Source organism: Mastigoproctus giganteus, chromosome 7, assembly GCF_048544385.1.
Source record: "Mastigoproctus giganteus isolate SK-2022 chromosome 7, ASM4854438v1, whole genome shotgun sequence".
NCBI classification, from domain to species: Eukaryota; Metazoa; Arthropoda; class Arachnida; order Uropygi; family Thelyphonidae; genus Mastigoproctus; species Mastigoproctus giganteus.
The window spans coordinates 76,178,549-76,203,537 of record NC_143581.1 but is presented as its reverse complement, the minus strand read 5'-3'; the positions used below and the strand labels follow the sequence as shown (position 1 = coordinate 76,203,537).

Below are 24,989 nucleotides of genomic sequence, written 5' to 3'. Positions count from 1 at the left end.
AAACATATCCAAAACTATCCTCCCCTTTTTGTTGCTAATATAATTCTTAAAATATAGTAATTAGTTATATAGAATTTTTTGTAGATAATTGGCAAATTAACCGTAAATTTCTTTAGACTGATCTAATCAAGTTTTGTGTTAATTCTTTATCCTTCATTTCCTCACCGAAAATGTAATTTTTTTTATTTTTTTATTTTGGATCTTCTGAGAAAGGTTTTTTAATAACAGAAATGGAGTTAACTGTGTTTTTAAAATTACAAAGAACATTTTAGTTCAGACAAATATTCTATCAATAATCTGTATAAATTACAGATTTTTGATAGAAAATTAAAACAAAAAAAAAAAAAAAATTGGAAAAAATTCAGTCTAACCCTGGCCAACAGAAAGTTTTTTTTTCATACCTCCAAAGAGCAAATGCTACAGATTCTAAAGGAAATTGATTGCTGATTCCAAATGTGCCAAAATTATGGCTCTGTCACTTGCATTTGAAAGTTATACTGAAATTTTAGTAACTTAATGAATCATCATCATCATCAGCCATTTTCAATCCACTGCAGGATGAAGGCCTCTCCAGCAACTTTCCAGTTCCTTCTGTTTTGATCACTGGCCATCCATTTACTACTCAGAAACTCATGAATTTCATCTATCCATCTCCGCCTTTGTCTTCCAGGTTTTCTTCTAGCTCCTCTTGGGTACCATTCTGTTATTTTCTTAGTCCATCTGTCATCATGTCTTCGAGCTATGTGTCCTGCCCAAGACCATTTTAGTTCTTTAGTTTTGATAAGAATGTCTTTTACTTGAGTTTGCTGCCTAATCCATGTGTTTCTCTTCTTATCTAACAGTCTGATTCCCAATATAATTCATTCCATTCTTCGCTGTGTAGTTCTTAGCTTCTCTTCCATTCTTTTGGTGAGTGCCCAAGTTTCACTTTCATAAGTCATGGTGGGGAGTATACATTGGTTCATTATTTTACGTTTCAGACAAACTGGGATATTGCTCTTCAGTATGTGACTATATTTCCTGAATGCTATCCATCCAAAATTTATTCTTCTCTTGACTTCCAGCCATTTATCATTATTACAGCTAATAACTTGTCCCAGATGAGTATATGACTCCACCTTTTCAATTACTGCTCCTTCAATCATTATTTCCCTTTCCGTGGCATACTTGTTCATCATTACTTTTGTTTTAGCCATATTCATCTTTAGTCCAAAATCCTTACTAACTGTGCATAACTGATTAAGATTTTCCTCTAATTCTTTGGGATCATGGCTCATGACCACAATGTCATCTGCAAATCGTAAATGGTTTAGGTACTCTCCGTTCACATTGACTCCTTTCTGCGACCAGTCTAATCTTCTGAAAGCTTCCTCAAGGGCAGCAGTAAACAGCTTCGGAGATATTGTGTCTCCTTGTCTAACTCCTTTCTCGATTTTAAATTTGCTACTGTCTTTGTCTAGTCTAATAAAGGATGTAGCACTCTCATATATTTTCTTCAAAATCATAATATATGGAGTATCTATGCCTTGTCTTTCCAGTGCCCGAAACATTGCCTTATGCTGTATGGAGTCAAATGCCATTTCATAATCCACAAATGCCAGGCATAATGGTGTTTTATATTCATTTGCTTTCTCCATTAGCTGTGATATTACGTGAAGGTGATCCATAGTTGAGAATCCTGTCCTAAAGCCAGCTTGCTCTTTCGGTTGATTCTCATCAAGTATTCTTTCTAATCTGTTAGTAATGACCCTTGTGAACAACTTGTAGATGTGGGATAACAAGCTAATTGGTCTATAATTTCCAATTTCTGATTTATCTCCTTTCTTATGCAGCAAAACTATGATTGCATTATTCCACTCCTTAGGTATCACACCTTTTCTAATGCACTTTGTGAAGAGCCTTGCCAGTTTTTGTATTATGTCTCTTCCTCCCAATTTTAACAACTCTACAGTAACTTCATCTTCCCCCGGGGCTTTCTGATTCTTCATTTTCTTCAATGCATGTTCTACCTCATCAGGAAGAATATCGGATATGTCGTATGTGTTGCTACTTTGCAATCCATGTTCCCCACTGCTGGTATCATTCCCTCGCTCCTTGTATAATTCTCTATAGTAGTCTTCTGCTATTTGAATTATGCCTTCTCTGCTGTTTATAAGTACACCATCGCTATTCTTCAGTTTCAGTATCATTTGTCTTTCTTTATTACTGCTCATGGCTGCTGATTTAAATCCTTTGTTTTCCCTTAATGCTTGTTCTACTTTTCTTGTGTTAAATTTTCTTATGTCCTCTCTGAGTCTCTTTCTAATGGCTTTGCATAACTCAGTATACTCAATTTTCTCCCTGTCAGTGTTTTTCTTGCTCTTCATTTGTCGTCTTTGGTTCATCATGACAAGTGTTTCTTGACTAATTTTTTCTTCTTTGGATTTCTGTTTTCCTATAGGTTTCTTGGGCTTTATCAATTTCAGAAAGTTGTAATATTCCTCGTTGATATCTTGCTTCTGAGCAGTCTGCAGAAGCTCAAACTTGTTCTTAAGTTCCAGTACATACTGCTTTTTCTCCTCCTCTGTTATTTCAAAGACCTTTGTATTATTTACTCGAGTCAGTTTTTTCCTTTCCTTTCCTACATCTATATCAAGTGTACATCTTACCATTCTGTGATCACTTCCAACATTTACCTTATTCAGGACGGTAACATCATTCACAATATATCTTCTGTTAGTGAGGATGAAGTCGATTTCATTAGTTGTTAATCCATTTGGACTCTTCCATGTCCACTTTCTGTTCACCCTTTTCTTGAAAAAAGTGTTCATTACTGACATTCCTTGAGATTCTGCAAATTCCACAAGTCTTTCACCTCTTTTATTTCTTTCACCAATTCCAAAATTTCCTATAGTTCCTCTTTCTGCGCTGTTTTGCCTTTTTCCAACCTTAGCATTGAAGTCCCCCATAATAATAGTGTAGTGGGTTTTCTGCTCATCTAGAAGACTCAATTTCAGTGTACATTTCTTCAACCTCTTCATCATCATGGCTCGGCGTTGGTGCATAAATCATTATAATCTTTAGCTTGTACCTCTTAGAAATCTTGAGTATTAGTCTTGACATCCTTGGTGATGTACGTTTGAATTCCAAAATGTTGTTTTTAAAATCTTTAAGGACCAGAAACCCAACTCCACCTTCACTCCTTTCACTGTTTCCATTGGTGTACAGCAGATTTTCACTTGATAAACTTATAAGTGATTCATTTCTTCTTCTTGTTTCAGCCAAACCGATGATATTCCAATTCACATTTTCTAATTCCTTTTCCAGCTCTAATATCCTGTCTTCACCGATGAGTGATCGTACGTTATAACAGGCCAAGTTCAATTTCCGTGCATGGCAGCCTGGTCGTACCCAGAGATTCTTAGCACCCTCTGCTTCCACTCTGATCCTCTCGCTGCCGTAAGAGGGAGAGTGAAAGCTGCTGGGGACTGAGGGCCATTTGTATTGTTGTGCTCTCATTGCTGGAGGGTTTGGTCTTTTCCTCTTCACGCTTACCAGGCGTCTTGAAGAGAACCACTCTACACGTTCGTTGCCACCTAAGTGACGTAACAGGGCTTGCCATCGAGAAGGTGTGCATGAGTGGATTTTAGGGAGGCAAGCCAACCGGACTTCTCCTAAATCTTCTGTAATATAGAGATATTGGATCCATCAGTGTTTTAGGCTGAGTGTCTGATAACACACAGGATACCTGTTCCCCTCTAAGCCCCTTTTTTGGGCTTAATGAATAACCAACATCAAATATCATACAAAGTAGAGCATCGAAAATCCGAATGTCAATAATTCAAAACGTCGATAATCCGAACGAGCCAGCATATTTTTTTTTTTTTTTTTTTTTTTTTAAAGCTGATGTCATAAAATAATTACAGTAAGCGCCAGTCATTGTGATCACATTTGCAAATTGAATTTTGATTCTATTAAACGGCAATTCTAATAAGCAAAACTCAGATGAATATTATCCAAAGGCTATAAAAATGAAGATATAAAACACCAACTTACACTTTTTACCTTACCACTTAACAAAATTAAATGATATGTGAAAATCGGAAGAATATCTTCCACGCATTAACAAAATAAAAATAAATTTGTGCTTATGTACATAGCTTAATTAATATACATACATTACTAACTAAACATAACACTTTGTAATCTGATATGTTTTATCAATGATTTTATTCCAAATGTCAAGAATTATCGTGAATGAAAAGGCAAAATGGGCAAGGTCTTGCTTATCCTAGACAACGTGCCATCACATTGGAGAGGGTTCTGACTCTTTAAAAATTACAGCCGTGAATTACAGGCGCCGAAAAAGTGATGTGTTTGCCATTTTATTTACCTAATTGTTATTTTATATTGTACTTTATACGTAATCTTATAGTTCTAGTGACGCTGGTTATTTTTATTTTTAATTTAGATAAGAGTTTTTGTAGATTATTACTTAATATACGTAAAACCATTGTTTCATTTGAATCTTGCAGCTATTGTTTTTGTATAGAGCTGTAGAGAATTCAAATTTTTAATTGTGGTAACTAGGTAGCTCTAATGTAAAATTACGTAGCATAATACGCATCGCTGCATTTAGGATTCTATTAGATAGTGTAGTATTGACAATTTAATTAATTGAATTTATTGATCTTATTAATTTAAAACATGCCCCAGACTAGAGGAGCAAAGCAACGGGCACAAAGTGGCAGGAGTGCTGTGACTTGGGAGAGAACTGAGGGGGGCGATTCTCCAACGCATCACAGCCTAAAAAAAAATGTGTAACTTGTGAAATGTTTGCCGAACTCTCTGGAACAGAACATGATCTAGTCAAGGAGGATGTCTTTTTGTGTGTGCCAAGTGCTGAGTGTGTCTAGAAATCATGCGTCAACTCAGCGTTCTAATGGGCTTCTATGAGAGCTTGAGGTGTAGGGTAGATGCTCTTGAACAAATTAATGTAAGGGGGCCCATCAAGCTCTTAGCTGCCCAACTCAATGCCAGAGTTCACTCCTGGCCATCAAGCAATACAGCTGCAACCTCCAAGGCAGAATGTACTGGTCCCACAGGAGTTAGTTATTGTTGGTGACTTTATTGTCAGGGAGATGGGGAATATATTGTGTAAAAAGGATAGATGGAATAGGACCAGGGTATGTCGGCCAGGAGCAAAAGTTGATGACGTTGTAAAGCATATATTATCTTTTAAGGGCACAAAAGATGACATTGTTGTACATGTTGGAACCAATGACATTAAAAGTAGGAGATCTGCAGATTTACTTAACAAGTACAGGTCAATGTTGCAAAAAAGTCATGAGTTAGGGTTAAATTTGAAAGTGTCTGCAATTCTGCCCAGACATGATAGGAGGGAGTACATGATGAGAACCTTGTCAATCAATTCGACTCTGGAGGGCTCAAGGGGTAGAATTTTTTTCAGTGTGGTCTGTGCTCGTGGATGGGATACACTTAAATAGAAAGGGTGCAAGAATATTTGCTGATGCTATCAAGGCAGCATTAGATGGGTTGGAAAACTGCTAAATTGGGCGGATTCATAGACTAAAAGGTTGAAAGTGGCTGCAGGCAGAGGTGAAGGTGATTCTTGCACTACTTCTATTAGAATAAGCAGCGGCCTGGAGCAAGGGGGTGCTGGGGGTTTCAGGGACTGATGGCAGTCATCGTGAAACAGGTGGGTATATGGGATGTTTTAGGGTAACTAAGAATAAGAATAGGTGCATGTATACTTGTATGTATACCAATGCTAGAAAGTATAGTAAATAAATTTGATGAATTTGAAGTGTTGGTCAAGACATCAAAGCTGGATATTGTTGGGATATCAGAGACGTGGTGTCACACAGATATTAGGAATGCAGAATTGGAATTTGGGGAGTACAATGTGTACAGAAAGGATAGACAGGATAGGAAGGGAGGAGGTGTTATGCTGTTAATAAAAAAAAACATAAAATCAAAACAAGTGCATCCAGTTGATATAGATGAACAGTGCACCGTTGAGTCAGTTTGGTGTGACACAAGCACTGCAAAAGCAAAAATAAGAGTAGGAGTGTGTTATAGGCCTAATGACTCGAATGAGTACAACGAACAATTGTACAGAGAAATAGAGTGGGCTAGTAAATCATAATGACTTATAATGGGAGATTTTAACTTCCCAGATATTGACTGGAACTTGTGGGTTGGTCACTCGCACACTAGTAAGACTGTGGATTTATTGGATGATTGTTTTCTGCAGCAGCATGATTGAGAGGCAACCAGAGAGGATAATACTCGTGATCTGGTTATCAACAGTGATCATTCGTGTATTAAGAATTTGCAGATAAAGGAACCACTAGGTGGCAGTGATCACAGTGTACTGATGTGGGATTTACTTAAAGATATAATTACCATCAGGGATAAAGGAAAGGGTTTTTCCTTCTATAAAGGTGAGTACAGTGGTCTCAGACAATTTTTTTAAATTCTGTACAGTGGGATCAACTGATGATGTTACCAACAGCAAATTCTAAGTGGGAAGCATCCAAGGAATTAATCGTGGAAGCTACTAAAAGTTTCATATGTATTAAGAAATATTGTTCAAGGTTTAGAACTAAATGGTTATCAAATAAACTGAGACTCGTGAAAGAGAAGAAAAATACATGGGCTGCATATAAATTATCAGGTGACACAGAAGCCTATGCAAATATAAGGTAGTCTGTAATCAAGTCACAAAGGAGGTTAGGCAGGCGAAGGCAAATTACGAGAAATTTTTGGCAAAAGATGCAATGAAAAACAGCAAGGATTTCTTTACTTATATAAACGCTAAAAGGAAGGGGATTAATCTGATTGGTCCACTTGATATCGATGGTTTGACTGTTGATGATCCTGCTCAGATAGCAAACAAACTGAATGAGTATTTTGCATCTACATTCACAGATGAGGAGTTATTAAGGTTTGAAAATGGCAGAAGATTATCAAATTGTAGCAGGGTGCTTAATGATTTTGTAATAACAGAGCAAAGTGGAGGAGAAATTGTTGCAAGTTAAACATAAGAAAGGCACCTGCGGTGGATGGGATCTATCCAGTTATATTAAAGGAGGCGGCAAAGGAAGTAAGCAAACCATCTGTAGCCATAATTATGAGAGCATCCTTGGACTCAGGGGAGGTCCCCACGGACTGGAGATGTGCAATTGTATTCCCAATTCGCAAAGGGGGGGGATCGAAGGGTGACAAGAGTAATTACAGACCAGTTAGTTTAACTTCTGTTCCGGGTAAAATAATGGAGTCACTGGTTAAAGATGCATTGCAGGATCATCTAGACAAGACTGCAGCAGTAATTCAGACACAGCATGGGTTTTTTAAGGGAAAGTCTTGTCTGACAAATTTGATTGGTTATTATGATGTGGTTACCAAGGAACTGGATGCAAAAAATAATTTTGATATCATATACTTGGATCTCAGGATAGCTTTTGACACTGTTGCACATGGAAGACTACTGTACAAATTGGATCAGAATGGTATTAAGGGTAAATTGCTACAATGGATAAAAGGATGGTTGAGTTGGAGGAGACAGAGGGTGGTAATCAATGGGTGCTGCTCTTCGTGGACTAATGTTATTAGTGGAATCCCACAGGGTTCAGTTGTTGGGTCCACTGTTGTTTTGTATATTTATCAATGATATTGATGAAGGTATATCAGGCTTAGTGTCGAAGTTTGCAGGTGATACAAAAGTTTGCAGAGTTGTTAATGACAGCACTAGATCTGCAACAGGATCTAGAAAAGATGGGCAGATGGGCTGAGAAGTGGCAACTGAAGTTTAACCTTGACAAATGCAAAGGTTAAACTTCAGTTGCCATTTTCTCTGGGGAAGTAACTGCAGAGAAAACCCCAGAGTTTTCTGAGCAATGCAGACAGGCTGCCAGAGCAGGTCATGGGCAATTGTCAGTGATATACAGGAATTTTGCTAGCAGGGAAAAGGAGGTGATTATCCCTCTGTATAAGGCCACGTCTTGAGTACTACATACAGGTCTAGAAGCCTCATTTTAGGAAGAATGTAGATTTGCTTAAGTGTGTACAGATTAGGGCAAGAAGATTGGTGAGGGGAATGAAGGTGTCCTCTTACCAAGAGAGGCTGAAGTTCTGCAAATTGCAGTGGCTGGAAACTAGGCACCTGTGCAGTGATCTGATTCAGGTGTACAAGCCCTTGAATGGGTTGAGCATGCTGAATTCTGATGGAATTCTTCGGTTTGTTCAGATTACGAACCTAAGGGATATATTCATATCTGACTGCATAAATATCTGACTGACTAAGGGAGCATAAATTCAAATTAAGGAAAGACAGATGTAGAATAGATGTGCAGAAATTTGCCTTTAGCCAGTGTGTGGTTAATTGCTGGAACAAACCTCCATCTGTCATTGTGGAAGTTGATAGGTTAAATAAATTTAAGTTGGAACTGGACAAACATTTAGGGGGAATTGTTTCGTAAATTTTTTTTTTTTTTTTTTTTTTTAGCTGATGTGCATAAGATCATTCACTGCTTTCTTGCATCACATGCCACTACTACTGCTACTACATCCTTCAATGGAAGCATCGAACAAAACAGATGACGGATTCGAGGTCAGGTTTCTTCCATGAAACGTTACTGCATTCCTCCAACTTATGGACCAGGGAATCATCGAAAAGTTGAAGAGAATCTACAAAAAACAATCTGGTGTCGTTTACTTTTAGCAATCAATGAGCAGAATCGAAGGAGAGAGGGACTACTGAATGAGATGATCAGCTTATTTCAGTGAATCCCTGGGTTTGAAGATCGTGATGAAGGTGATGTTAAGGGCTTGGATGGAAAATGATATTGGTTCCACAGGGCAGGGCCACGTTAACGCTACGGCCAAACCGGCCATGGCTGGGGCCGCCTCCGTAGCCAGGTGGGCAGGAGCAGCAGTGCGTAGCACATGCTTCTTGATTAGACTGGGGTTCAAGCCCTTGCCCACCAAATACGGAGGATGCGGAAAGGTCAGGAAATGACCACTGCATATCCCCGGAGCAATATGGCCTTAGTTGCTAATGCTCCAAAAAAAAAAAAAAAAACCCAAATAACAGCCATGGCCGGGAACCTCATTTTCAGTGTAAATATTTTCAAAAGTAGTGATAAAAATTTCTAATAATAATAAACCAAGAAAATGTGTAATATAAGAGCATACTTAAACTTAACTTGTTATGTGTTTAAATTTTATTCTTACACCTTTTTATTGTACTTTTATTTTCTGTTGAAATTGTTTTTATTGTTACTTTATTTTTCAAGTCAAAGAACAATAAACATTTTTTACCTCTTATTTACATTTTTATCAAGGATAAAATTCACAATATAAATATAAAAACCTATGTAGTATTTGTATTTATATGTATGTGCTATATATATATATATATATATATATACTAAAGGGGCTTCAAATTTAAATATGTTTGGGGGCCTCTTCATCCTTAATCTGGTCCTGCTACAGGGTTTCCTGTTTTAAATAAAAACGAAGTTGTGAATGTGAAACTGGAGCTCCTGAAAATGATACGGATGAAGATGATGAGAAAGAAAATGACATCAACAGTGGGCTTACCTATGGTGAGGCATTCGCCATGCTAGAGACTGTGATGGCTTGGTACGAGCTACAAACTGAATGCTGTCCAATTCAACTACTCTTGCTGAAAAGAGAGAGAGAGAGCAAAGAAACAAAGTTTGAAAATCGTGCAGCAAAAAAAATGAGTAATTATATTTGTTAAAACCTATACATATGTGTCATTGTGGCTGAAAGTTCCATTTGTTTTGTTACTTAAGGATAAAAATATTAAGTACAACCTAGTGGTTTTTATTTCTAAAATTACTAAATCTTTTTTTTAGTCTCCAGAACAGTATTTTTGATCAGTTCAAAAATCTGAACAAATCGAAAGTCCAAACTACTCCCGGTGCCAGTTAGTTCGAATTAACAATATTCTACTGTATATATACCGTCTTGAAAATGAGTAATATTCAATTTAAATACTGTAATCAAACTTGTAATGTACTACATATATTACATTTTCTTAAATGTTTTCCACTCTTGAGTTTTTCATTATCATTTTGCTTTTCCTCTTGAGAAACCAGCAGTAATATCATGGCATATCCCAGTGACTTTGGTACTGTTTTTCCACTGTGCTAATGTTCTGATTAAAAAGCAATTCCTGTGCTCATCATTTACATCCTCCACATTCTGAGGGGAGAAAAAAACCAACCAGAAACTGAAACGGAGTGAAGAAAGTGAATTTTCAAAGATATTTTCTAGCCCACATCGTTATACATTACAGTGAAGTTGATACCAGAGATTCATAATTATTATCTTTCCTTCTTCCGAGAAGTCCATGCACAACTGCTTTAAGTGATTCCCAGCTTGTAGCAGGATCATTTAAAGGAGGATTCAAACCTGTAGCTTTGTTTAAAATAACATCATTGTTGAGGATTTCTTTATTTGGGGGCCAATAAAAATTCCTCCTTTCAGTTTTGCACATCTACTAAAGTGGGAAACACTTCCCTTAGGTAGCAGAATCCACTTTTTTCTCCAGAGCCTTAACAAAATTGTTCATTAATCCAAGCTTTATATACAAGGTAGAACAACAAAAATAACTTTTTTTTCCTTTTTTTTTTTGGTTTCAACCAGTGGGACATTTTATATTACTTCTCCCTGGTAAAAATTCTTCTCTCTTTTCCCACTTTTGCATAATTTGATGTTTTTATGTTTCATGACTGCCCCACAAAAATAGAAGACAACAGTCTTTTGCAAAACCTATCCATAGACTAGTGGGTAATCTAGTTACTTTAAGATCACAAACATTTCACGCACATACTCATATGTTTCTTTCAAACAAGTAGCTGTAGAGGAACTGATGGAATGCATTTCCATTGTGCAGGAAAAGTGTTTTTAAACTTAATTTTGAGCATCAATAAATACATACCATTCATTAAGATGTCTTAGATGCCCAGTTTATTCATAAGACCACTAATATCTCTACAGAAACACATACTAACTTCTATAACGAAACATTTTGAAAACACTTTGCAATGTTTTCAGTATACTGCAATTTTAGTTCATACTTCCTTCCATTGTAACTAACTTCCATTGTAGTAACCTTTTTTTGCTTAACTGATAGTGGCACATCAGAATTCTCTGATTGACAGGCAAAATCAGTCAAAGTGGATGATCCAGTAAAGTATGCAACACAAAAATCCTTGTTATTTCATCCCTATTTCCTTTACCCAATGGTTTTGGGTAGATCTTGTATTGTCTTTTTTTTCATTATGTGAAACAGACCTTATAGCAGGGTGATATTAGTATCAGAATCAGTAAGGGCAAATGATGAAAGCAAGTAGTGAAAGAATGCAGAGTATATAACAAAATATACTCAGATAAGGTATGATGCAACTCAAGGAGCTCCTCAGAGTTTTGAAGCACCATGGCCATAGTTGCCGATGTGCCTAATAAATCCTGAAACAAACAACATCCTCAGAGTTCATTTAAGTCAGTTTGCATTGAATTGTGTGTTGGATAGTTTGTTGAATAAGGAATGGGAGAGTGGGGGATTCCACTGTGTATGCTGATGATTTGTTTATCACGATGTATTGAAATTTGAGAAAAGAGCTTGGGGAGAATGCCTGAGAGTCATTAAGTATGGTAGAACAGTGGACAGATTTAAAAGGACAAAAGACAGATGATGATGTTGAAAGTTAGTCTCAGTAGGCGATGACATCTCTCTGTTAAATTGTATTCATAACTTTTTTTTTTTCTTTTATGTGAACCCCAAACATGAGAGGTATTAGAACTTATAGTACTTACTACTGTGCTTGGGTTGGAGGTTGAGAAGACGAAAGAAGATATTTGTTGACATTGGACTTGAACTTCTGTAGATTGTAATTTTCAGGAAATATGTATGAAGGAAAGTTGTTCCAGAAAACGGCAGTTGAATGAATAAATGAGGAAGATGAAAACTTGGTTCTGTGGGTTTGAAGTTGGACAGTAAATGGATGTTGGCTGGTGGCGGCACGTGTTCGGACTGTTTTGAAAGAGAGAGCAGGAATTATAGAAGTCAATTCAGAAGAACAGTGCCCATGGAAGTATCTGTAGAAGAGGCATGCAGCAGAAACAGTGCGTCTATGAGAAAGCGAGTGGAGAGACTCTGTTAGAGATGAATCATTAATTAACCTAACTGCCCTCTTCTGAATGGAATCAAGAAGCCTGAGAGAAAGAGAGAGAGGTTTTGGGGGCACCGACCCAGATGTGGGAACAATATTCCATGGCAGGGTGGATTTGCAATTTATACAGTGTGAGCAGCTGTTTGGAAGAAAAGTAACGCCGAGAGCGAAAGAGAAAACCAAGTTTTTTAGATGCAGAGGAAGCAATATTTGTAATGTGCTTGTGCCAAGAGAGATTAGAAGTCAGGGTAATCCCCAAAAGAGATATATCATTTTGCCTAGAAATCGGAGTGTCACTAAAGATAAGCATAGGAGCAGAAGAATCCTTTTTGCGAGATATAAGACAAGACTGAGTTTTAGAAGGGTTGAAATCAACTAAGTTGTCTTTTCCCCACTGGAGAATTACCTGAAGATCGGCATTTAAGGAATTGGTGGCAGATTTTCGAGAAGTTGAAGCTGATTGAGCAGGACAAGGTTTCTCAAAATGGAAAGTGGAATGCAATGTGCTATCATTGGCAAAACTATGGATGGGATTACCAGTCAATGGAAGAAGGTCATTGATATATAAGAGGAAAAGAGTGGGGGAAAGAACTGAACCTTGGGGGACACCGGCATTAGTGGAGAAGTTAGGAGACAGAGAGCCATCTACCATCACCCCCAGTGAGCGATCAGAGAGAAAACTGGATAACCAATTACTAAAAACAGTTGGCAAACCATAGGATGGAAGCTTGTTTAGAAGACCTTTATGCCAAACACGATCAAAAGCCTTTGAGATGTCAAGAGCAACTGCTTGTGTTTCACTGAACCTTTCCATTGAATTAGTCCATAAATGGGTAACATAAGCCAGAATATCACCAGTGGATCGACACTGACGGAATCCATACTGGCGATCGTTGATCAGACGGAAGGTTTCTAGATAGTTTAAGAGTTGGCGGTTAATTGATTTCTCCATTACTTTAGAAAGAGTAGAAGTAATTGCAATGGGACGATAATTGGATTGGAGGGATTTGTCACCCTTTTTAGGAACTGGCTGGATATGAGCAAATTTCCAAGCAGAAGGAAAAACACCTTTGGAATAAGAAAGTGTAAAAAGGCGGCAAAGAATAGGAGTAAGTTCAGGAGCACAGGTTTTGAGAACAAGTGGAGAAATACCATCAGGACCTGGAGCTTTGTTAGCATCAAGATTCATCAAAATCCTTCTGATATCCTTTTGACGGAAGACCACAGGAGTCATTGAATGGAGCGTGTTGGGAATGGTGGTAGGTGTTTTACCAAGATCATTAATACATGAGCTGGAAGAAAAATGGGATGCTAGCAGGTCAGCTTTATCCTTGGCCGAAGTGACAACAGAACCATCTGGTTTGGACAGAGGTGGGAGCAGAGATGGGCAAAAGTTGCAGCCAATAGCTTTGGCAAGAGACCAGAATGCTCGGCTACCATTAGGGCAAGAAGCAAGTTTTCTACTCTTAGCCTGTTCAAACTCTAGTTTGGACTGATTAATAACTGCTTTACAATTGTTGCGAGCTTTGGTGTAAGCAGAAAATGAAACTGAAGAATTAGAAACAATCCAATTACGATATGGTTATATATCGTAATTGGCTTGTTTGATCAACTATCTCACGGCTGGTTTTGAATGAAAAAATATGATAGATTGATCCACTGCAGCCAAATTGGGGGGGGGGGGGGTCAGAATGACAGACACACACCTGCGTGTACTCAACCCATCTGCACACCTATCATAGACATGCATAAGTACACACTTTTTTAATTTTTTTTTATAAACATTTATTTATGATCAGACTAATTAGCAGAACATCACACTGCAATTCACGCATACATTTTCCACCTTGCATTCATCATCATACAACTAGACAGGGCATAGGTGACACTTAAACATGAACAACTACCAAGATAATCACAATTTTTTTAATGTGTATATATATATATATAAAATACTTATCACGGGTATTTATTCGGTCACCAAAAAAGTTTACACAGATGACCTGGTATTCACTCACATTTATACAACTTAACTTGCAAAAGGGAAATATATATATACAGTGGGCCTTGACTTTTGTTAACATCAACATTCGATATTCTCAGGAACTGATTACCATCCATAAATGCTTTCATTTTAAGGAATGATGATATTTGTAGGAACAAATGGCTTTCCGATACAGCTGGAAACTGTATGTTGGAAATTTCCAGATGTGTGGAGCCTTGGCCAATCAGTGTGCAGAACATCACTCGTACATCCTTGTACAATTGTACCAATCAGCATCTTTGTTATTGTTCAGCACAACATCTCTCCCATTGTTTTGAAATAAATAATGGGCATTATTATTCTATGTGTAAACTGAGTTCATTTTTGTATATAATTCATTTGGTTGTGGTTATTTTTGAATTTATTAATTAAATAAATTGAAATTAATAACCATGGCTCCTAAAGTGCAAATTAAGAATAAAATTTCCATTAAAGTGAAGAGATATAATAAAAAAAAAAACGGAGCAAAAATTAGTGCATGAATATGGTTTCTCTCATTTGACCATTTCTACTGTAGTTAAACAAAAGGACATTCTGAAGAGTGTTCAAGTTTATGATTCCACATCAGCACATAAGGGTAGAGACTTTATTGTGGAAGTGAAAAGGCTTTTGTTAATATGGTTAAGGGAAAAGAAGAAAGGGTGATACAGTACCTAAACAAGTCATCTGTGAACGTACTGAGTGGCAGTGCTATGTGCTTTGAAGACTTTAAAGCCAGCAGAGGCTGCTTCATCTCGAAAACAGTGAATATCAAAAGTATTGAAAGACATGGATAGGCATCCAGTGCTGATCAAGAAGCAGCTTAGGCCTTTAAAATTAAATTCCGAGAGCTTGTTCATCACGAGGGTTATCTTCCTCAGCAAGTTTTTAATGTTGACAAAATTTGGCCTCTTCTGGAAGCAAATGCTCAGGAGAATTTACATCACTAAGGATGAAGCTAATTTACCTGGGCATAAGACTATGAATAATAAGCTCACTCTCCTGTTGGGTGCCAATGCCTCTAGAGATTTTAAGCTGAAGCCTTTGTTAGTGTATCACTCTAATACTTCGAGAGTGTTTAAATAACAAAAAAATCAAGGCATGCTGGGAATGTTTTGGGTTACAAGAAGTAGGCACTTGAAGTTTTATGTCTTTTCTTTTTGGGACCATTTAAGAGAAGTAAATAAAAAAAAAAAAAACACCCCAATGCTGAAAACAGAACTCCTGATGTGAATTGTGGTAGACAAAATTATTTTTTACTTCAGGAATCTACAAAAGTAATCAAAAAATCACTTGATTCAGCTGCACCACCATCAATTTCATCAGCCCCTGCACTTCACTTCTTAGGTAAATGCTAATTCATTGTTTTTTTTATTTTTTTATTTTTATTTTAAGATGTTTTATAACTATTTATTAAATCATCTTTGTAAAACACTCATTTTTAATGTAAAAATGGAGAGAGAGACTTTTATTATACCACATTCAATTGTAATAGTTACAAGATTGGATAGTGTTGCAATGTCCCTTCACAACCAAAAGGCCAGGGGTTGGTACTTACAGAGGTGATGGTGCCTCCGTAGCCAGGTGGGAAGGAGCAGCAGTGCGTAGTACACGCTTCTTGATTAGACCGGGGGTTCGAGCCCGTCACCACCAAATACGGAGGATGCGGAAAGGTCAAGGGAATGACCACCGCATATTCCCGGAGCAATATGGCCTTAGTTGCTAATGCTCCTAAAAACCAAATAACAAACAACAACAAACAAACAGAGATGATGACAACCAGATATATTACAGAAATAAAGAAATCAACATTATTATTAGCCATATAGTGCAAGGAAGCTTGAGGCTTATGCTGCACCAGCCAGAAAAAAAAAAAAAAAAAATTCCAATAGAGAGAGAGAGAAGAATGATGATGTCCAGCTTAGGACCCTGGGTGTGCGAAGGTCTCTCAGATGTGAGCCCATGGGGTAGAAGAATTAAGTGATATAGGACAGTAAGCAATTAAATGAAATTATTTAAAATGACATAAGACATTAAATGAAGTAAGACGATACATTGACATACATAATGGCATTGTTTCATAAAACATTAAGATGACATTAAACAAAATTACATTAAATAAAAACTGGCATAACATTAAAAATTAAATAAACAAAATGACACGTGATGCACTTGAAAGTCCCGATTTTTGTCTTCACAGTTCATGTCAGAAAACAGCATGAACAGAGGCAGTTGATTCCCATACATGCTGGCTCCTTCCTGGCATGCTCAGTAATTAACCGGAGCATTCAAATGGTGAATGCAGGGCATGTTGGCGTGGATGCATTGAAGAGAAGGCTTTTCATTTTGCAGACATCACTTCGTTGATTATTCCTTACTGGAAGGAACCTGGGGTGAATTTGCACGTGATTAGTGGTTCCAACAACTCCCTCTGTCTATGCTGAGTGATTGGGGGCCATGGGATGTGTGGGCCCAGAATCCCACATCTATAGCATCAGGTAACAGCAAATTTCTTTAGGTCGGCATCAGTTTCCTGATTTCTTCTGAGCATCTGGTAGGGTAGGAAGCGATCTGATAAGTGGAGGCAGGAGTGAAGAGGGCAAATTGTTGAATTCCCAAAAATAGTCTATTTTTGTTATTTTTCAGAAATGGTCCTTTTGGCTTGCAAGTACGGTATTGTTTAATAAATGTCTTCATATCTGCTGTTAAATTCTCTGAATAGTTTGCAGTGTCAGTGGGGTAATTCTCTGTTTTTATGATTTTCAATATTGATATTTTTGGTTTCTTTCAACATTGAAAAAATTCATTTTCTTCTGCAGAGGGAGATGGTCTACATGAGGATTCTTCTTCTTCAGGTGTTTTTTGAATGTCATTCTCTTGCTTAACCCCATGATGACTTTTTCCATTTTGTTGGTGTCAAAAGTTGTAGATTGACTTGTCATTGATGTTAATTCTATTTCTGGATGAGGAAAATACAGTTAGTTTTAGAATTTTTTTTAACTTCTTTTGTTAGAGCTTCATCAGCAGCGTGTTTTATTTTACATTTAAAAGCATTGCTTTTATGTTTTTTCTCAATGGTTAATTCGAAAAATAATTATAAAAGTTTTATAACAAACTAAATATAATCTTTTATTGAACTTATCAATGGAATGGCGTATGCATTTGGTTACTTAAAAAGATTAAAAAATTACAAATATTGATAAGGACTAAAGTACTATTAAATTAGTTGTAAAATATTGTGCCAGGATATTAATTCACTATAGGATATGCTAGCTGGAATATTAGCACAAATCTAAAATTACTTATAGACTTTCAGCACAGCCTACTCTGGTTATACTGTCACCCGTTATGTAGCAGAATACATCACTCCTAATCTCAATAACCTACACTTTACCCATTAATGCTGATCTGTTACTGTTTTAAAAATGGATGTGCACTACCATGTGAGTTATAACGTCATGAGTCCTTTATGAGACGAAAGTAAAAAACAAAGGAAACTGCAACCTTTAGATATTTTTTCTGTTTTTCTGTTAATTTCGAACAGAAATTTCGTGAGGCATAATAGCGTGAGCAGAGAAGCACATTTCAGGAGTTCTCCGTTTATTGGGCTTTTCTTTTAGCTCATTTGATTGCATTTGCTATAATACCGATAACTGGAATTGTGTGGGTTTTTACGTTACGGTATTATGGTGAAATAGGTTTCCCCTTCAATAAAATCTTCAATCATATTAGAAATACTAAATTTTCAGAATCTTCCTTCATTTCTATTTTCTTATTACAATGATGAAGCGAAAGTGACTAAAGGAAAGTGCAAGTGGTGGCAGTGCTAGGAAACGAAACAAAATTTTACTACCTACTGAACCCACTGACACCTTACCCTTATCTATGCTACGTAGGTCGACTAACTCTGGGTGTGCCAAGCCCATACTCCCCAGATGTGAGCCCCTGGCATTAATAGGCTTAACGTCCAAGTTTGCAGATAATACAAAGGTTGGATCTAGATCTTAGACAGATGGACCGAGAAATCGCAGTTGAAGTTTAACATTGATAGTTGCAAAGTACTGCATATGTGTAGCAGTAACCCCACAGTAATGTACCAACTGTGTGGTACGATACTGAAGATAGCGGAAAATGAAAAAGACCTGGTGATAATTGTGCATTCATATATGAAGTTCTCTGAGCAGTGCAGACAAGCTGCCTGGACAGCTCATGGGGTTTTGTCAATGGTATACAGGAATTTTGCTAGCAGGGATAATGAGGTGATTATCCCATTGTGTAAGGCACTGGTGAGGTTACACATTTGTACTTCATATAAGTCTGGAGGTCTCATTTTAGGAAGGATGTAAACCTGTTGAAAGGAGTTTAAGTAGGGTAATGAGATTGGTGAAGGGAACAAAGGGGTGCTCTTACCAAGAAAGGCTTTAGTTCTGCAAATTGTAGTATCTGGAGACTAGGCACCTGCAAGGTGATCTGATTGAGATGTTTAAGGCTTTGAATGGATTGAGCAAGCTCAATGCTGATGGGATTCTTCCCCTTGCCCAGACCCCCCCCCCCCACACACACAAGGAGGCACAAATTCAAGTTCATTAGCATTAGCATTAGTAGAGGCATATGATGCAAGAAAGCAAGCTTATTCAGCATCAGCCAAAAAAAAAAAAAAAAAAAAACCCACTCCCATTTCACCCATCTGTTTGTTCGAAATACCTGTCCAGTTGAGCTTTAAATTTGTTTAGGCTATCAACTTCTACAACAAGTGATGGAAGTCGGTTCCACCAACCAACCACCCGCTGGCCAAAGGCAAATTTCCGCACATCTATCCGACATCCATCCTTCCTCAATTTGAATTTATGCCCTCTGAGGTGATTATTCTGAGCAAGATGAAGAATCCCATTGGCATTGAGCATGCTCAAACCATTCAAACCCTTATACACCTCTATCAGATCACCTCGCCGGTGCCTAGTCTCCAGACTCTGTAATTTGCAAAACTTAAGCCTTTCTTCGTAAGAGCAACCCTTTGTTCCATTCACTAATCTTGTTGCCCTTCTGTGTACCCGTTCCAGCAGTTCTACATCCTTCTTGAAATGAGGCCTCCAGACCTGTATACAGTACTCAAGATGTGTATACAGTACTTTTATTTGTCTTTCATTTTTCTCATTTTTTCATCACCCATTTGACAAAAGAGACACGGTTAAGGATATATAAATATATTTTTAAGAAAATGGGAAAATCCATTTAAGTTTTGTCTACAGAAAAAAAATTGTAAAAACAATTGTTTTCTTTTTCAATTTTTCATACTTGCTGTATAGTTATTTTTTTATTGTTCTCTATTAGGTTTTTATCTCAGTTTGTTGATCTAATACACCAGTTTCATTTTATATCTATTTAGGTATTCTGAAAGTTCAAAGTGTAAATTTGGTCAACAGTGCAGCGAAGCACACAGTACTGAAGAATTGGTAGAATGGAGGGAGCGGTTTTTATACCGCCAGGCCCGGTTGCAGCAGGCCAGAGAGAATCAACTTCATGGCAACCATTATGGAGAACATTTGCTAGATAGGTTAGCCCATTCTTCAAATAAGGAATTGGTAATGAAAGAGAACTTGGACTTTGTGCATGTTAAAGTAACACCTGAGCTTAACCTTAGAGTTTCTGAGAAGAATGTGCGTAAAGAATGGACTTTTAATATTAAAAGTAAGGTGAGTGGTAAAATTTTAATATCTGATTTTCTTATTTGTGTATTTGGTTTGTTTTTCTTCAAGAGTAACAGAATCTTTTGTTTTGTGCATTCAAAGAAAAACACTTTTCTCATGTACTAATATTATCCTATAGAAATGAACAGGGTTTGTATAATGGTCAACAAAATAGTTTTTTAAGTAGTACTTATTTGCTTATTTTGTTAGCAGTATATATAATAGTTGAACTTGTCAGACATTAAATTAGCAACTACCATATTTCTTCGATTGTAAGATGCCATTGATTCTAAGATGCACCTTAATTTCAGTACCACCAACAGAAAAAAAGCTTTCATTCTAAGAAAAATAAATTAAATAAAATAAAACACTAAAATATATCTAACAAATATTTTCATTATAATAGAATTCAATTTACTAACAACAATAGTATTTATCAGTAGGTATGTTATTCATCACTTCTGCATCTGAATACATGCATCTGAATCAATATCAGAGTCTACTTCATATTCAGATGTCGTTATCTTCATTATCCCATAATATATCTTCTGAGCCATCGAGAGCTTTGGTGATGCCACATTTTTTAAACGAGTGCTGCACTATTCTTTCTGGGATTAGCTTCCAAGCTGTTGATACCCATTATGCCAATTTTGATGCCGGTGCTTTCTTAATTTTTTCGGAAGATGTGAGTGGAAGGTTGTCAGTCAACAGCCAGGATTCATATTCCTTTCTCAAGTAATCCTTAAATGGTTTGTTAACCGAAACGTTGAATGGCTGCAGTTGGCTAGTCATGCCACCAGGAATCACAACTAAATCACCACGTTTTTGTACGATTTTATTTTTGACCCGTTTGGACAAATGTCCACAAAATGTATCAAGTACAGGTAACCCTCGTATAACATGGTTATTAGGTTCCTGTAAAATGTCGTGTTGTGCAAAACTGTTATACGGGACTAAGAAAATGTACAAAAAGGGGGTTATGTTCCAAAACCTAACAGAAATACACTTATTTCGTTAACAAAATGTTCACAAAACAAACAAAAATACACCATTCTAGATTTTGTGTATCTTCTGCTCGCTTTAAAAAATCATTAATCTGGGTTTGTTTGTTTTTTCTTGTTAAATCTTTGTGAATTTCACCATATGGAACTGTGCATTTTTGAAGCTACTTTTGAATTTTGGGCTCCTTTCATTCCAGAATCTACATTCAAAACATAAGATTTTAATTGCTTGGCTAACTTTATGCCTTCCCCTATGCTTTTTAGTGTAAAATTTGGAAGTTTAGAATTTTCACCTGCAATACCATCATCTGAATTGATTTGATTTTACCTCCAATGCCATGTGCGCCAAATCCGCTACGCCGGCTTCTTTTTTCTACCAGTTATTCTAGAACGTCTTCAGTAAACATATTTTTAAAATTTTTTTAGGAGCATCGGCAACTAAGGGCATGTTACTCTGTGTATATTGTCTATAGATTGCATGTGTCCTGAGGTCAATTTTTTGTTTTGCTGGAAGGAAAACCCATGCTACCCTCTCCCGAGTCCGACTAACTCAGCCACATTGTGAAAAAGACACATAAAAATTCCTCCTGCCATCAACAGGATTCAAACTCAGGTCTTTACCACCCGGTGTGGCGAGGAGGACAATTCTATCAACTGTGCTATCCACGAAGGCTTCATATCATCAGTAGTCATATCATCAAAACCTTCCCCCTCCTACTGATGTAGCAAGTTCTACTATTGCACCGATTCCGTTTTCTGCCCGTTCGACCATATTTCCTGAATGAACTGACTCTGGCCATACATTTTTCCACACGCATTTAACGTTGGTGGTTTTACTTGAGCAATAAAGCTATGATTCTGATACAGTCCACAATTGAGAAATGTTTCCGTGCCTCCATTACTTCAATAGATTTGGAATCAATTTTTTCCAAAATCTGTTGTAATGATTATCTGATGGAATGAGTTTTAAAGGTGGATATAATGCCTTGATCTAATGGCTGAATGAAAGAAGCTATATTATCCCGGTACAAGTGTGGTGGTAGGAACATAACTTACGTTTGGATGACTTAAATCTTTTGGATGGCCTGGTGTGCTATCCAATAGTAATAAAACTTTGAAAACTAGATTTTTCCACAAGTTCAACAAATACAAGTTCAATAGCACAGAATGTAACACGGGAATTTCCCAACAAAATAAAATACAGGGATTTCTCAATAATTTTTTTTTGACTAGCGAGTCAACAGCATGGATTTAAAAACAGTGGAAATGTTGAAAAATTAAATCCAACATAATAGCAGTGTTTCCCTGCACAAAAGCTCAAAAATACTTTGTTATGAGAGGTTTATCGAAAATCTTTAACTGTGTTAGAGCAAAACCGTGTTATATATGTACCGTGTTGTGCACAGATTGATTTAATTTATTAGTCGTGTTAGAGCGAAACAGTGTTGTAGAAGTACTGCGTTATACTGGGCTGCCTGTACTAGTATGCTAGGTGGCTTACGAAGACTTCCAGGACATCTATTCCACACAACATTTAGTCAGTCTTCTGTAAGCTCTGCCGACATCCATCCAATTTTCCCCAAAGATGTTATTGTGCATGCACAATAACATCTTTGGGGAAAATTTCATTCTTCGGTATGGTTTTTCGATTTAAAATTAAATATGGTGGCAACTTTCGACCATCAGCGGTGATATGCTGCTTTTCTTAGCCTATGCTTATGATCTTGATTTCTTTAGCATTGACGGTGTAATTTCTAGACATATCGAAGAAGACCGGGGTTTCATCAGCATTTCCAATTTGACTAAACTCAGTTTCTTTTTTTACTTAATTTCATCAGCTTCTGTTGAAAGTCTGCAGGAATTTTTTGACAGATAGATGTTCTGCACCTTAACGATAATCCGCTACAATGTATGAGTCTGTCGCACCAGCCACAACTGCCTTTAAAAATTATTTTCTCCATTCTGAGGGACTTGGCAATTTCTCCGGCTTTCAATTGCATGGCTTGTCAAGTGATGGGTAATCCTTTTGCATGTGTCTCTGTTACAAAATGTATCACAGCTTCACTGACTTGTGGAACAGTTCCTTTCTTATGCCCTGTAAAACACTTGGTTGTTGCTTTGCACGAAAATAAGGAATTGCAATCATTTCTCCAACAAAGATTATTTACTTCACTAATGTCAAAATGTCGACCCGCAGCTCTATTTCCATGTTCTTTTGCATACACAGTAACTTTTCGTTTCAGTGCAGCTTCTTAGTGCAATCCTTTTGACAAAATTTTAATGTGCAATAAGGGATCAAAATGAATGAAATGTATTAAGTCCACTTCTTACGTACTTTCGAAGATGCAAACAAAACTTCCTAGTTTTTTGCTGAGTGAGCTCCACTATAATGAAATGACGGTGTCTTCACATTTCGAAAGCACGTGAAATCACCCATGCCACTATATTCTCCAAGGAATTTGAGAATGCGATGACGATCAATCTTGGAGGCAGGGTTTCTGCTTAAAAACAAAACGTGTGGTGCCGTGTGCAGATCGCTGAAAAATTCGAAAAAAAAAAAAAAAAAAACTGCAATTGTAAGACCCTATCTATTCTAAGATGCAACCCGTTTTTAGACAGGTTTATAGGGGGGAAAAAGTGCATCTTAGAATCGAAGAAATATGGTATTTGCATAATACGCTTTTCATCCCTTCTTACAAGGGATGCTTCTGATGTCCCTTAGAGCTTTTGGTCTGAAATTTTTTTATTTATGATATGTCCAAAATTATACCTGAGCCCTGACAAACATGCTAGTTGTGTTCTTAAAAAAAAAAAAAAAAAAAGAAGAAAAAGAATAGAATAAAATGATATTATGTTAGTTGGTCACATTTTCCATAAGAAGTAACAAACAGGGAAGGAGAGAATACATTCCAGCATACTAATCTTAGAGACTATTTTTAATTTTATTTTTAATTTTTTGATTTTTATTTGTTTATGTATAGTATATTTCTTTTGTGTAACTAATTTTTAGAGAAAAGAATCTGATAAAGGCAGAATTGGTAAGAATTTTAACACTTATAGCTGCTGTTGGGAGGGGAGGACAAAAAAAACCTTTAATACCTTGAAGTTTGCGCAACTGGGGGATGTTCTGGAGTATTATCCAACACTAACAAAATCTTGCAATCCATATTTTCAACCTTGCAGGCATTTCTGAAGTTTATTGTGCAGTTTTCCATTCACTAAATATTGATAATGAAATCCATGAACTTCCAATAAATAAGAAGGGATGATTTCAAAAAACTCTTTAGTATCGACTGGATTTTGAATATAATAGGTTATCCCAAAAATAATGCATAGAAGTGATTAATTTAAAATTAATTTATTTTGTAACATAATTTATGTTGAAAATCTTCAGTGTAGTCACTTTTACAATTTATCACTGCTTCTCAACATTTGGCTAATTTCTGAATGCTGTTTAACTGTCTTCTGGAGATAAGCTGTCTTATGCATTGGACCAAAACTTCTGCACTTCTTTATGCTTCAAAATACAGATTGTAATTGGTGAAAACAAGCTATACAGACTTTGATGTGAGACCATAAATTATCATGGAAAATGTGTACACTAGCTTCCAATGTCTGAGACTGCTTCTGGCAAATTTTTGGGCATAATTTCTGATGAAGAAATGTAGTGTAATAGTGACCAGTTAGTGATCTTCTAAGTGGCACATGATCAGTGGCAAGAATGCTCTCATAATCACAGGCCATGAATAACTATTTTGTTGACAGCAACACTTAAAAGGTATGGCAAAGATGGGTGCTTACACTGAAGTGATTGTGATTTCAATTCAGGTTCAAAGTCATGTGTCCATGTCTCATCATGGCATTTTAAAAATTCTTCACCTTTTTGTCAGTAAATTGTGAGTAACTGTGCTGCAGTTTCTTTACACTTTGTGCATTGTTCATGAGTCCATATTTGCTGTCATATAACTGACAGCAAATGCTGGCTCATCTCAGCAACTTTTCATTTTCATAACATCTTATTTCAAAGTCAGTGACCAGACAACTTTGGTATTCCAAATCTGTTAGCTAT

At 36.7% G+C, this 24,989-nt stretch overlaps 1 protein-coding gene across 1 annotated transcript in view; it reads left to right on the top strand.

Annotated features, from left to right (window-relative positions):
* The window catches only part of Helz (Helicase with zinc finger), a 509,821-nt gene that overhangs the window by 25,191 nt on the left and 459,641 nt on the right, over positions 1-24,989 (top strand). Inside the window, exon 3 of the mRNA XM_090378353.1 lies at positions 19,619-19,925. Within this exon, the coding sequence (XP_090234479.1) occupies positions 19,619-19,925 (307 nt within the window). The remainder of the gene's footprint in view (positions 1-19,618; positions 19,926-24,989) is intronic.